General features: G+C 35.5%; 1 protein-coding gene and 2 long non-coding RNA genes across 3 annotated transcripts; 2 read left to right on the top strand and 1 right to left on the bottom strand.

The window, feature by feature from the left end:
- The first annotated feature begins 1,349 nt into the window (after positions 1 to 1,349).
- Positions 1,350 to 2,542, top strand: LOC113329919. The gene is made up of 5 exons (XR_003349996.1): positions 1,350 to 1,438; positions 1,594 to 1,659; positions 1,767 to 1,831; positions 1,933 to 1,968; positions 2,449 to 2,542. It is a non-coding gene; the product is annotated as an uncharacterized LOC113329919 (long non-coding RNA).
- A 50-nt stretch (positions 2,543 to 2,592) lies between these two features.
- Positions 2,593 to 3,737, top strand: LOC113329405. The gene is made up of 3 exons (XR_003349862.1): positions 2,593 to 2,633; positions 2,723 to 2,819; positions 3,010 to 3,737. It is a non-coding gene; the product is annotated as an uncharacterized LOC113329405 (long non-coding RNA).
- Positions 3,738 to 6,540: 2,803 nt separating this feature from the next.
- Positions 6,541 to 9,566, bottom strand: LOC113329557 (probable LRR receptor-like serine/threonine-protein kinase At4g36180). The gene is made up of 2 exons (XM_026576421.1): positions 9,169 to 9,566; positions 6,541 to 8,943 (listed from the first exon to the last, which is right to left on the bottom strand). Exons 1-2 carry the CDS (start codon positions 9,509 to 9,511, stop codon positions 6,584 to 6,586), a joined length of 2,703 nt encoding a protein of 900 aa, XP_026432206.1. The 5' UTR covers positions 9,512 to 9,566; the 3' UTR covers positions 6,541 to 6,583.
- Between the last annotated feature and the right edge of the window lie 4,836 nt (positions 9,567 to 14,402).

Below are 14,402 nucleotides of genomic sequence, written 5' to 3'. Positions count from 1 at the left end.
CAATTTCTTCTCTCTCATAACCAGGATTCCACGTTGTAGTAAAAGTATTGTCTTGTTTCACTTCAACAGAATCATTGAGAGTTTTAGCAAGATTTTTGCTAATCTTTACCGCTGATTTTTCCACCCATTTAGGAAAGTCTGAAGAAGATGTAGAAACCTTTTTAGTTACCAAAATATCTAAATTGGCTGCCAGAGCTTCCCATCCCCATCTATCCTTACCTGCAGGAAAGCAAAACGATTTCCTTGTACCATTGCTGTTGGAGAATAAGAATCTGGTGGCTCTGATTATCTCCCCTTTACTATTTGATTGCCGCTCAAAGAACCATCTCGCTTGTTGTTCATTACATTTGATCTGATCATAAGCAACAGACGCTTTTCTATAGTGATGTCTTAGGAAGCCAATTAACATGTAGATAGATTCAAAAGACATAGACGCTTTCCAAAAGAAACCATAACCTCTCTCCACAATCTCTATATTGAATCCATCAAGTCTTGTACACAGGAAAGATTTTTTTTCTATCTCTAACCTCTTCACCATAGAAGCCATGTTAACCAGCAAAAGAACAACCTTAAAAAAATTCGAAAAAGAAAGGACAATCAAGATAAAGCACGGCTGATCAATATCTAACTAGAAGAGAACCCACCAAGCATGACCGAAGTAGCAAGGGACTAGGCCTCCACAAACCAGATTCCAATCAAAACTCCATTAAGAAGGAATACCCACCAAGCATGACCGAAGTAGCAAGGGACTAGGATTCAAACTCATTAGAGCAACCATAAGAGGAACAAGAAAATCTCATAGAAAAACAAAATCCAAAATCTTCAAAGGAATACCCTATAGAACTTAAAACCAAAGAAACTAAGAACCCATGCTCCCTCGAAATCTCGGCCCCAAGGGAAGGAGCAACCACCACCATCCGAGACCCTCACTGACCGTAGTTGGACCGTTGACCAAATTTAGCGGTCTATGATATGGTAAAAACACGGAAAAAATTCAGAGCCTATGTAACGGTCTGTGAAAAACTAAATAAATTTACCATTCTGCCCTCCAATTCAGAGACCCTTAAACTCCGACGTAGATCTGGTGGTATTGTGTCAGGAACTTTGGGCCCACTCTATGTATGGCCAAGATTGAGCAATCTGAGATACAGAAGTGAGCGGGCACGTGGATGAAAAAAAAACCTTATCTGGTCACCCCACTTCATATCTTTCCATCTCTTTCACCATTGCTTCTCTCTCCATTGTTTCTCTCGTTTCAAACAACTAAAAACCCAGGCTTTCTGGAACAAAGATCAATCCAAGAAGAACAATCCCACCATGATTAAATCATATTACTAGTGAAGCTCTAACCTTTAATTTCGAGATTCCTCTCAATTGAATCAAAATGAAGAATTTTTTTCGAATCAGCGTGAAGAATTTTTTTCGTTTAGAAATTAATGTAAGTTGGAAATCTTCTTGGGTTTAAATCAGCTACAATCGATTTAGAACTGTTATGTAGAAGATTTCTCCGTACATTTTTTCAATGTTTCGTGATGTTAGTTTGCTACAATCTAAGGATTTATCTGTATTTTTTTTTTCCAATTTGGGATTTAGGGGTTTCCTGATGAGGATGGATGTAAAAGTCATTAGATGTTCAATTTGTAGAAACTTCACGTCAAGGTAGTGCTAATGGAGATGTTCTTCCAACTTCTAATAGAAATAGGGCTTGAACGTTATTTTTGATCAATTAGATTCGGGGTTTTTAATGTGATGTGTGTGCTTTGCAGATGGAAGTTATATTAAGAACGAAACATTGAATTCGATTATACCAACTTCCGTATATGAAATTCAAGTATAATTTTTATTATTTCTCTCTTCAGACTAGATCTGTTTTTCAATTTTGAAACCCTAGATTTTTATATGTAGGTTGATATTTGTCATGTTTCTTTGCAGGTGTTGCTTTCAGAAACAATCTAATGAAAAGATGAGGTAATTTATTCAATTTTCTTAATTAATTCTTGAATCAATGGGGAGGGTTTTATGAATGGAATGGTCAAAATTATTATTTTAGGTTATAAGTTTGTGGATGAAGGTGAATTGAGGAATTCTAATTTGAGTAATGTTATGGGTTTGATCTTTTTTTCATGTAGTATTATTAATTAATGATTTTGATGTTGGGTTTAGAATTTTTTTTTTTTTAAATTGGCAGAAGTTCTTTATATAATTTTAGAATATCTTGGCTTATGTTTTGCTATAATTTTTTCAATAATGTATCACGTTATGTGTCGTCATCAAAGTCTTCTTTTAATACTGATTTGATTGTTCTTTCCATGCAGGTAATCGATTTCTATGGTTAGTTTTTATTTCCATTCGCACAACGATTGTTTTTAGCCCACTGATTAAATGTCCCCTGTTTGGTTGTTTTAATCGACTTTGAATTGTTTTTGTTTTGTTTTCTGTTGATTGCAGTTGGGTCATTCTTAGATGCCATGGCAACAAACTTAAAGTGGATTGTTTTTAGGAGCTGTTGTTGTATCAATTTCAGGATCTGTTGTATTTGATTCATATTTAGATTCTCTCTAGGAAGTCTTTCAGGTAGGAGAGAAAATTTTTTGAGTCACTCCAGCCATATGTTATCTGTCTTACAAATTAAGGTAAGTTCAAATTTTCATTGATACTAAAATTATGCTAATTGATTTTGTTTCTGGAGTGGAATATTGAAATGAGTTTGTGTATTTTACAGGACTTAGGTTTGTGTAGTACTGGATACTAGTGTTGCTAAACATTTTCTCTGTAGTTTGCTTATGAAGATGCTAGAAGTTGAACATCCAGGTGCTAAGGTAACATCGATACATTAGGAATGCGTACATTTTTTATTCTTTGGGTTTGTTTCTGTTCTTGAGAAGGATTAATTTTCAATTTTAGTTTGAGTTATATGCAAATGGATCCACTAAATGTTGATTGTAATGTCGCTTCAATTTATCGTACATTTATTGAGGAAGTTCCTTATGTGAATGAGGTTAATCACAGGGTTTAAGCAGTGGCTCTTGCTATGTCACTTTCCTTGTCGAGGAGAAGGACGTCAGTATCTCAAACTTGTGGGAATGCAGGGCTATTCTGCGTAGAAGTGGTGTGGCTGAAGCTCTCACTACGAACCACAGTTCGATGAGAAGATGAGTGGAACAAAGAACAAGGTAGTTATGTAGTAGATCACGAACTACTTAAGAAGCAAAATTGTTGAGTTCTTGTAATGTTTTTGCCTTGTAGAATATGGAATGAAGTCACATGTATTGGAAAGCAATTAAATTCATGTCATATGTTTGTGTAGGTAATTTCTTTAGTCATTATACTATGTGGTTACTGTACTAGTGATGTGCTATAGGTTCATGTCGAATCATAACTATTCAATCATGTTGTTGGTTTCAGGGAGCACAATCTTAGGAAGGTGCTTCTGCGAAATTAATAACTTGAATTGTGTAAGCTCTTCTTCTCAAGCACCAAATATTGTCACTCGTGCTTGATACAAAGCCTAAAAGATATTAAAAAAAGAAAGGTAACTGTTCTCTATTGTTTTCTTTGATATATTTTAGAAATATTAACTTGAATTGTGTGTGCAGATGGTTTTTATGGAATCTTCTTGTCTTGGTTCCTTTTTCGAACTAACTTGAATGGCTTGGCAACATAGGCTAGTTTAGTTGCTTATATACATAGTTAGAGACACTTTTCTTATATGGGTTTATAAATGGTGTGATTTCTGAAACGCATTTCTACTGTGTCCTATAATTGTTTGTTGAAATGTCTCAAAGAATTACTATTAAAAGCATGATTGTATAAATGGGTTATCCTCATGTCATGGTGTCTTTAAACAAGTATAAAGGTTCCATCATGACATGGGTTAGCCTCAAGTTGAACTAGATAGTTATAGGTAATTATCCAACGACTTTAGGAAGATATTTCTCGTCGAATTTGGATGAGCGCCTAGGAAAATATACATGCTTTAGTATATGCAGTGAAAAGCAACAAAAATGATTAGTACCTACAATTGCGTGAACAAAAATGATTCAGTACATTTTTATTGGGATTTTGTCAATGCTTTCTTCACGAGAAATGTTTATCTAGATCTCCTCTATAATCTGTTAAAACAGCATGATGTTTGGACTTATAAATTAGAAGTTATAGCTTGAAACGTACATGTAGTCACAGCTGAGTTTTCCTGAAGGCAGCACCTGACACAGTCTTGTCTTGTGATTTTGAAGCATTTACACTTTTAATTTGGCATGAGTTCCTTCTAGGAAGTTGTAAAGGGTTGTGAGAGCTTTCGGGAAAGGTGTAGCATGCTTGATTCAGGTCATTAATTTAGGAGTTATCGCATTGCAAAAACAGCATGTTGGTGCTGAAATTTCTGGAAAACGGCTCTGTTGGGATTTTTCTCATGATACGTTACCACATTTTTGAATAACTTAGAGCATGAATTAGCTCGGGACTTAAACCAAGAACTTTTAGATATTTATGAGAACTTTTCCGTGAAGAAAGTAATTAAGAGACTTTATATTGCATTAAGGTAGATGTTTTTAACATGTAAATGGCTCTTGATATACTGTGCGAGTAGGGAAGAAATTCCAAATAATTCTTATTTTGCAAGCATTTTATTTAGTCTAAGAAAATTATAAATCCTTGAGTTTGATTTACTTTGTGCACCTGACTTATCCATTCTGAATTTGGTATGTATGTGTGTATGGTTGTCGTCTATGGTGGCACAGCCAGGTGAAATGTTAATAACTTGGTGTTTTTAATCTGATTATTGAGTATAAAATGTTTCATGAAATTATATTTGAGTCATGAGATTGTCATTTATAAACAAGTGCTGGACACATAATACCTTTATCTGCATTCATAATAGGAGAAGACACTCGGACATTGTGGAGTGACAAGTGACAACAGACTACATAAGCAGCAGAAATCTCAATGATAAACAGTAAGTTCTGTCCCTAAAAGACCCTCTTCATCTTTACCTAGCTAGAGCCTTATTGGTGCTTACTTAGACTTGATCATCTTGTTAGTCAATGTAGCCTTATTCAAAATTGCATCATATGAACTGTCTAAACCAGCAAGAACACAATGTCGAAATTCTTTGTCAGTGACTGTTGTATTGGCAACAACTAGATTATCAACAATATCTCGAGCACGATCTATATATGCTCGCATAGTTTGAGACCATTTCTTCAAAGCACGGAATTCAAAATGAAGATGATGGATTTGAGCATCAGATTTGGAAGCATATTGAGCTTCAAGAGATGTCCCTATTTCTTGAGAAGTTGTTAGGTAATGAACATGGCGAACAACATCCAGAGTATGGGATGAAAACAACCAACTTAGTAGAATTTTATCCTGTTTTCTCCATGAAACAAAAGCAGCATCAGGAGATTGATCATCAAGAGTAGGTGACGGACACGAATTTTCACCAGTAACATGTCCATATAAGTCATAACCTTGAAAATATGGTAAAAACCGTGCACGCCATAACGAGTAATTTGTTTCATCAAGCTTAACTGTGATGATGTGATGGGGTTGAGAGAATTGAAGAGATGACATAACAAAAGATTGTAAAGAAGAAACATAAGAGGTGATTAATAAATAGGATTTAGTTGAAGATATCGTGGAGGATTCTATCGAAAGTTTTAGAGGATCGACAATGGCTGATAACAAGACAGATTTACTGAAGTTTAGGTTAACTAAAAGAAGAGTAAGAATAGACTTCAAACAGAAAATCGTTTATTGATTTCAATCACACAACATCAAATATACAGAGATATATATACAAGAGTTTATTGGACTTCAAGGTAAAGTATTTCCTAATTGGTTTTGAATTCTTAATACTCAAGAGAATAAACTCTTAGCTGAGAAGTTACCGTGTACAATATTGGGTCATATTGTACACGTACTAGATGTTGTGTTAACAAAAATAAAAAGAGATTCTTGGCTTTTGATTTGGTTTCACATGCTCATAAACTTTGAATGATGGCTTAATCATCTTTTGTGTAGCTTTTGTTTATATACGTCTTTGAATTTGTGTTCCATTTGTGTACGAGTAAAATGAGCATTTTTTCTGTGAATAGTATGCATAACTTGCCATTAATCAAGCATATTTTTTTTGCTGATTACCTCTTTTAGTTTAACTTCATTTGGAGGGTATTAATTAAGGTACTGGAATCTTTTGTATCACAGAGAATCTTTTGGTTTTATGTCGGCAGTGTGGGTAAAAATTGATAATTCGTTTTTGTAGACACAACGTTCGTACTGTTGCACCAATTAGTTTCATATGTTGAACATAATATTAGTATTTTTCCTACTTAACCACCTTCCTAGTGGCTAATTGAGCACCACATCCATCAGAGAATGGGTGATCAATGTCTCCGGGAAACATGATCTTAGCAATATATGCACTAAGGGTCAGCTCTAGTTGAGTTTCACATCGTTGCTGTGTAAGGAAGTTCAAAATTAAAGGAAAATTTTCATATAGAATGGCAAACTCATTCTTAATTTATTTGTTAAGTTCTTCTTTAAATATGCTTAACTTCAACAAACACTTTATTACAATCAATTTCTATAAAAAACATTCTATTATTTTCACTGCAACCGAATCGATGGCTCTCCAATATGGGAACCACCATTTCTGTTTTTTTAGAAGCAAAACAAAGAACAAAGCCCAAAATCCAACTGCAAACCCCATGGCAACTATAGCATACAACAAAACCTTTTCCTTCCAATCCTCTTGATCGTCTTCATGAATGCTACTACCAGTACTAATATTATGGTTACCCATGCAATCTTTCTCTAAAGGAAATCCACACAATAATTCATTCCCAGCAAAAGCAGAACCATCCACACTCAATGTATCAAAGTGACTTTCTCTTGGAATTTTACCGCTCAAATTATTACGAGACAAGCTTAGGAAACTAAGGGAGTCAATTACTGTCAATGATTGTGGGATATGTCCAGATAATCTATTGGAGCTTAAGTCTAAAGACTCAAGACTATACATATCGCCGACACTTTCTGGGATATTGCTTGAGAAAAAATTATGGGACAGATTCAGCATAGCTAGTTCTTTTAATAAGCAAATCTCTTCTGGAATGCTTCCACTGAGAATGTTACAGGATAGATCTATTCCTGAATTGTAGAGCCACATCTGCTTAAATTGGGCCATAGTGCCTTTGATAACCAGCTGATATTGCGCATTGTACGTAGACAGGGTTGTAATGTTTCTACCTGTTAGGCTCGTCAAGTTTTCTAGCTTAAATGGAATTTGACCCGAGAAATTGTTCAAAGCTAAGTCTAGTATCCGAAGTTGTTGCAAATGGAAAATCTCTTTAGGAATTGACCCATTGAATTTGTTTGACCTTAAAGAAAGAATCATAAGGTCACTATGTGAACCAAGACCAGTGGGTATAATACCTTCAAGATTGTTGTTTCGTAAGTCCAGAACTTTTAAAGATTTAAGTTTTGTGATGAACGTAGGAAGCGCACCATCGAGATTGTTGTCACTTAAATAAAGATATTCCAGCTTTTCTGCTTGGTTAATCTCATTTGGAACATTTCCAGTTAGATTATTGTTGCTAAGGTTAAGAGTAGTAAGATTTCTACAGTTCCCTATACTCGAAGGTATTGCCCCAGATAATTTGTTGTTGGAGAGGTTAATCTCCTCAAGTATTGTGTATGAATTTCCTGTTTTTTGTGAACATAATGAAGAAGGAATTGAACCCCAAAGTTCATTCTCATTAAGATTAAGGGTAACGCTAACACTGGATAGACTTTTCCCGTTTTCTAATGAGATTTCACCATTAAGTTTATTATTTGATAAATCAAGATATCCAACATTTGGAGGTAGAAGAGGAAGGGGACCGGAAAGTCTGTTCTTAGAAAAATCTAAGCGATTGAGTTTTATGAGTTTGTGGATGCAAGAAGGGATTGCTCCTGTGAGGTTAGTATAAGACAAATCCATTTCCTCCAAATGGCTGAAATTACAAATGGAAGTAGGGATGAATCCTTTCACATTGCATGAGTGTAAATCTAACCTCTCTAGTATGAATTTAGATGGATATAGGTGTTGATCTATAACTACTGTTAAATTATTTGCACTGAGGTCTAGGAAAGTGAGGTTTAGTTCATTGATCAAAGAGATCAATGAAACTGTTCCTGTAATAAAATTTCCTGAAACATCAAAGACACTAAGATTTCGGAGGTTTGTGATGCAATTTGGTATGATTCCTGTTATAATATTTTCTTCTAAACTTAGGTGCTGAAGGGAAAAAATCTTACAAAATGATTTAGGTATTGGTCCTTGGATGTTATTGTAAGACAAGTCGAGAAAGTTTAGATATTTTAGATGGGAGATTGAAAAAGGTAAAGGCCCTTGAATTTTACTATCTGCGGCAGAAAATCTGACTAACAGTGATGCATTTGAAATTGAACTCGGAAATGATCCAGTTGCATTCGTCGATGATATCTGTAGTTTTTGCAGTCTGGGCCAAGGATATTCAAAAATCCTAGTAAGATCGGAACTGAGATGACGATTAGCACTCACATCAAGCTCTGTAAGTTGAGGAAGATAAGGAATTGAACCTTGCAGATCACAATGAGAAAACTCAAGAACTGAAAGTGTTGTCAAATTAGCCAGTTGTAGTGGGATGGATGAATTGAGATGATCGTTGCGGTTCATTTTGAGAATGGATAGACGGGAAAGATTGTGAAACTGATGGATTGGGAAAACTGGGCCAGCTATATTGCAATCAGAGATATCGAGATCCCTAAGATTCCAAAGATATGCAATATGTTGGGCATCATTCTCTTTTGAAGATGTAGCCTGTAATAGATCAATACCACTCAACCTTAATACCTGGAGATTTTCTAAACCTCGAACCCAATTAATGGATGATGATTCTAAGCAAAAGGTGGTATAACTATCTGTTCCAATCCAGAAAGAGCATGATAAGTCGAGGTATTGTAAAGATGTTAGGTTATTGAATTGTGTTGAAATCGACGCTGAAAAGTTTGAAAGGGAGAGATCAAGATGGGTGAGATTAGTTAGATAAGAAAACTGATGTGTGATTTCTGATCCCTGAAAATCATTGAAGCCAAGATCAAGATACTCCAAATGAGTAATGTTGAAGAGATGTGTAGATAATATACCTCGTAGTGCTGTATCTGGTGCTGTCCGGTAAGAGGAACCATCATAACGGTACATTTCAAGGTCTCTGTTTCTAAGGTCGATAGATATTACATGTAAAGACTCACTTGAACACTCGATCCCATACCAACTGCAGCAGTTTTTATGTTGGGTGCTTTCTTGCCATGAAGACAAGCGACCAGATGGATCGACCAGATTAAATTTAATATCTAACAGAGCCCTTTTTTCCTCTTCGTGGCATCCATGTGTGGAGAATGGGCATAGAGTGATGCTGATCATTAAAAAGAAGAAGAATTGAAGACGAGGGAAGGATGCCATTTGAGTCGTCTTAGAGAATGAATTCATGGATGAGTGTGAAACTAATAAATCAACTCCTATATATTTGATTTAAAGAAGCTTTTGTTTGGTAATTGAATATGCAGAATGGTTTATGTATAGATAACTATTTATAATTCTAACCTTGGCATTTCATTGCATTATAACTCTAAGAACTCTGATTGTACGCAAGGACATCGCCATTGAATCACCGTCCATTGACATGAGTACTTTTGTTTGTTCGTAGGTACCAACGTGTGTACATTTGCATCGCATTACCGTCCATTTGTACAAGTACTGAAAGACCACATGATGAATAGACTGGTACGAAACCTGTTTGATGTAGCAACTACATATGCATGTGTACAACGTGGGGTATATTCATCTAGCTAGCCCGGCCCGCCCGCCCGCCCGCACGCACGCTCGGACGGCGGCGTGCGTGCTTCGGTGCGAAGCACTGAAAATATGTGGTTGTACCAACTAGCCCATTACCTAAGTCCTCCCATTCGCACAAAAATGCTAATGACCCATCGCCATTGAATCACCGTCCATTGACATGGGTACTTTTGTTTGTTCGTAGGTCCCAACGTGTGTACATTTGCATCGCATTACCGTCCATTTGTACAAGTACTGAAAGACCACATGATGAATAGACTGGTACGAAACTTGTTTGATGTAGCAACTACATATGCATGTGTACAACGTCGGGTATATTCATCTAGCTAGCCCGTCCCGCACGGACGCACGTTCGGACGGCGGCATGCGTGCTTTGTTTCGGTGCGATGCACCGCGCGTGTGTGAAAATATGTGGTTGCACCAACTAGCTCATTGCCTAAGTCCTCCCCTTCGCACAAAAATACTAATGATCCAAGGGCCACCTTTAATATCAAAAAATTCAATACTTATGGAGAGGTATCATCTTTAGCTTTCCCTATGTGGGACTAAAGGTTCATCCACAATTAGTGAAAATGATCTAGTATCCTTAGTGACCAATAGGTCCTAAGTTCCAATCCTTTCAAGACCAAAAAATCAAACTATTTTATAAACTCAATTTTTATAAACTCATTTTCTCTAACAATTTCTTTATTAGAGTTTTAGATAGTTTGAAACCAAGGAAAATTGACACTCTCGTTCACTAGTAGTACTAGTATCAGCTAGACTTGAAATGTAAACACTAGCTACTTTATAGGGAACTTTAAGTGGACTTACGGATCTGCTCTATTGATTGGAGTTCACTGTATGTTTTTTGTCTTGATTTGTCCTAGTCAATACTCTCTAGCTATAGTCCCTAGCTAGCATGTCCGCGAGTTTCGAACCTACTGTTGAGGCTTGAGATTAACTGCAGGAAACAACGGTAATTGGAGCTATTGAGCGGAGCCGACTATTAGTCTAAATACCCTGAAATCATCGGAGCCTTGCCAGTGCTCGGAGTGCATGAAGCAGTTACATTATCTTGCCTCTAGTCCATTGCAAGCCTGCATAATACACTATGTTTGGAAATTTGTATTGCGTGGTAATTTCTTGATAACCACTGAACTTGATACTTTACAACTTATTCGCTTCGTGATATTGTGAACCTGCACGCGAGAAGAGCAATTATCGATTTAGAGGCTGAAAAGATAAGATAATAGATGTAGTAGTTAGTAGATTGCGATAAAAAAGAACACCAAAAGGCGGCCAAGTATATTGACAGCCAAGTATACTTTGCCACGTAATCGTAAACGGAAAAATTACCAAGTACCCCATGTATATATGGAGTAAGATCTGCCAGCTTTAGTTCTCTAAAGGGTCTGGGATCCTCGGATCCCCGGGTAATTACTTGTAATTATTGTATTTGGTTTTAATATTATGACTAGTATGTAACCCGTACTACGCACCGGAATTGGTGAAAATTGTCGATTTGTGTGGCGGGGCTTCGTTCCATGCCCGTTGCCCAACTGCATTTAAACATCTTCAAAAAAAAATCTTGATTGGTCGGATTATTTTTAGCGGATATAAAAGTTTGATACCTCAAACTATATTTTAGTAATTAGAATGCTATATATATAGTTTAAAATGATTTGTACACATCGAAAATATGAATTCTGGATACGTAATTATGTACAGCTTTGACAATAGCAACTAAAAGCATTACCTAAATATTTTATATACTGCAATACCCTAAAATTTTGTTTGAATTGTATCCAAGCTGGAAAGGATTTTCAAACATCGTTTGTTGATTAATTACCAACATGTTCGCCATTGTTCATCCAGCATCATCAAAGGAATAGGATTAAAAAGATCTAATTTCTTTTAAATTGTTCGGGCCTGGTTTATATAAACATGAGAACAAACATTTAACTTAAATTAGAAACTACACAAAGTATAATTGAGGCATAAATACCATCTAATAGTTTCATAATTGTAATGAAATCCATTAAATTAAAAATTATCATAACTTAAACGTAAACTTGATTACGTCCTTAAATAATTACAATGAAACTCTTTTAATTCAAAATTCCCATGACTTAAACCTAAATTTTATTATAATCCTTGTAGCCTTGATATCAAATTCCATATTTTATATTTATATGTGTATTTTTTTCCCATTGTGTGATAATTTCTTTCTGGTTGGATTAATCGGTGGCACTGCTTATTTGTATTTCTTATTATACAATTAATATTTATGAGTGAATTTATTCTCACTCGCAGAATTCTATTTTTTCCTAAAAAGAAAAGAAACATCAAAATCCGATATACTAACCAAAAAAAATAAACAGGTAATATAAAATTACATGGAGCGCAAATGCACAAAGCTTTCACTTTCTTAGATTAACTGCTAAATGAGGGGAAAGCTGGATAACAGTTTAAGAAAATTAAAATTTTATTCATTTAAGTATAATAAGTTTATTCATACATAAATTATATTATGGTGTGGTGGTTCTCAAAAACAACGCCAACCCACTTGAACTACATAGCCAAAAAATAAAGAAAATGAAGATAAATAGTTACATAACCAGATGACCCTCTTCATGTGTTTGTTTCTACTGCTACACCAACAATCTAGGATACTGCACCTTGCTCGAATGTTTCATGATAAAAACACCTACATTTTCTGCATATATGTACAAAAAGATACACATATGCGCTCTTTGTAAAAACACCTTGCTCGAATGTTGCATTATAAAAGCCACATCCCCCTCGATGCATTTTTAACTATCTCTTTGTATAAACCTTTCGTCAAAGATTGTGCAATATTTTCCTTGGACTTTATCCAATCTATGGAAATAACGCCGATTGAAATTAGTTATTTTTAGCTTTAGCTGTTATAGCTTGGCTAACACAATGTATAGATATAGCTGGCACAGGCCTATGCCAGAGAGGAATGTCTTCTAAAAAGCATTTTAGGCACTCGGCCCCTCTCGTGCTTTATCTAACGCAATAATCTCAGATTCCATAATGAATTGAGAAATATAAGTATGTTTGGAAAACTTCCAAAAATAAACCCTCATGCTAGAGTGAAAACATATCCACTCGTAGACTTAGACTCCTCTGAGTCAACTATCCAGTTTGCATCACAAAGTCCCTCAAGGATAACAAGATACCTTTCATAAATCAAACAAAAGGTAATAGAGTATTTTAGGTACCATAATACTCTACTAAGTGCATCCAAATGCTCTTGCTATGGACTACAAGTATATCTACTTAACTTACTCACAATATAGGCAATGTCTGGACTCTTACAGTTCATTAAATTCATCAGACATTCTATAACTCTTGAGTATTCAAATGAAGATACTCCATTACCCTAATTTTTCTCGAGTCTACAAGAAGAATCGTATGGAGTACACGCAGGCGTACAATCAGGCTGATTGTATCTCATAAGCACAAATTCAACATAACTAGAATGAGAAAGACTAATCCTCATCCCTAAGATTACATCAAAAGGGCCTAAGTATTTCAAGTCAACGTTCTCATGCAGTGCATGATTTTAGTGGAATTAATCACATCTATGTTTATATCAAGTATAAGCATATCATCAACATACAAGCATACAATCACACAGGCATCCTTAACAAGTTACTTGTAAAAATACACTTGTAAGATTCATTAACTTAAATCCACTACACATTATCACATGATCAAATTTTCCATGTCATTGTATACGTGCTTATTTGAAAACCATTCAAAGATCCATTCAATTTAAAAACTTTGTCTTCATAACCTTTCACTACAAAGTCCTCAGGTTGGTTTATTTAAATTTATTTATCTAATTCACGGTTTTAAAAAGTTGTCTTAACATCCATCTGATGTATCTCAGGGGTCCTGATCTCAAACGAATCAATGACATTAAAATCCTTCACCAACCGTTCAAGACACAAGCGAATGGTCTAAAGACACAACATGAATGTTTTACAGCAAGCTCGTCTGAGATGATTTTACACTGTCATGTACAAACCGACGAGCTGGGAGCAATTAGTGAAGAATCTGGGGATGGGTCATACACCATTCTCTTCGTATGTATGTCCTCTATAACATATCTAAAATTCACAGCAATTAAAGAAACGAGCAAGGATATGTGGCCAAAACATTGGACAACATACAATCTGAAAAATTCTGAAAGTCTCCCAGAAGTTTACTCTTTTGCCTTTTTTAGGCCTTAAACATGTTCAAAAGTCAAAGAAATTCTTTGAAAAAGCTTGGAAATTTTCTGGGCACGAAGATACATATGCGGACCGCGAAAATCCGACGTAGGACGAAGATTCTACAACGTTTTTACTGAAAGTCCGGCTTCTGAATTTTCTGATGACGAATTATGGCGAAATCCTTTGTTCATCCACATCTGAATCAGGATTTACACCATCAACGCAAATCCTGAATTCATTGTCAACTGATAGTCTCATTTTCTGAAGTTGGCGGTGCTTCTGCTGATAAGGGACGA

This window comes from Papaver somniferum, unplaced genomic scaffold, assembly GCF_003573695.1.
Source record: "Papaver somniferum cultivar HN1 unplaced genomic scaffold, ASM357369v1 unplaced-scaffold_117, whole genome shotgun sequence".
Lineage (NCBI taxonomy): Eukaryota > Viridiplantae > Streptophyta > Magnoliopsida > Ranunculales > Papaveraceae > Papaver > Papaver somniferum.
Note: the sequence above shows the minus strand (reverse complement) of the source record. Positions and strands in the feature narration are given on the sequence as shown.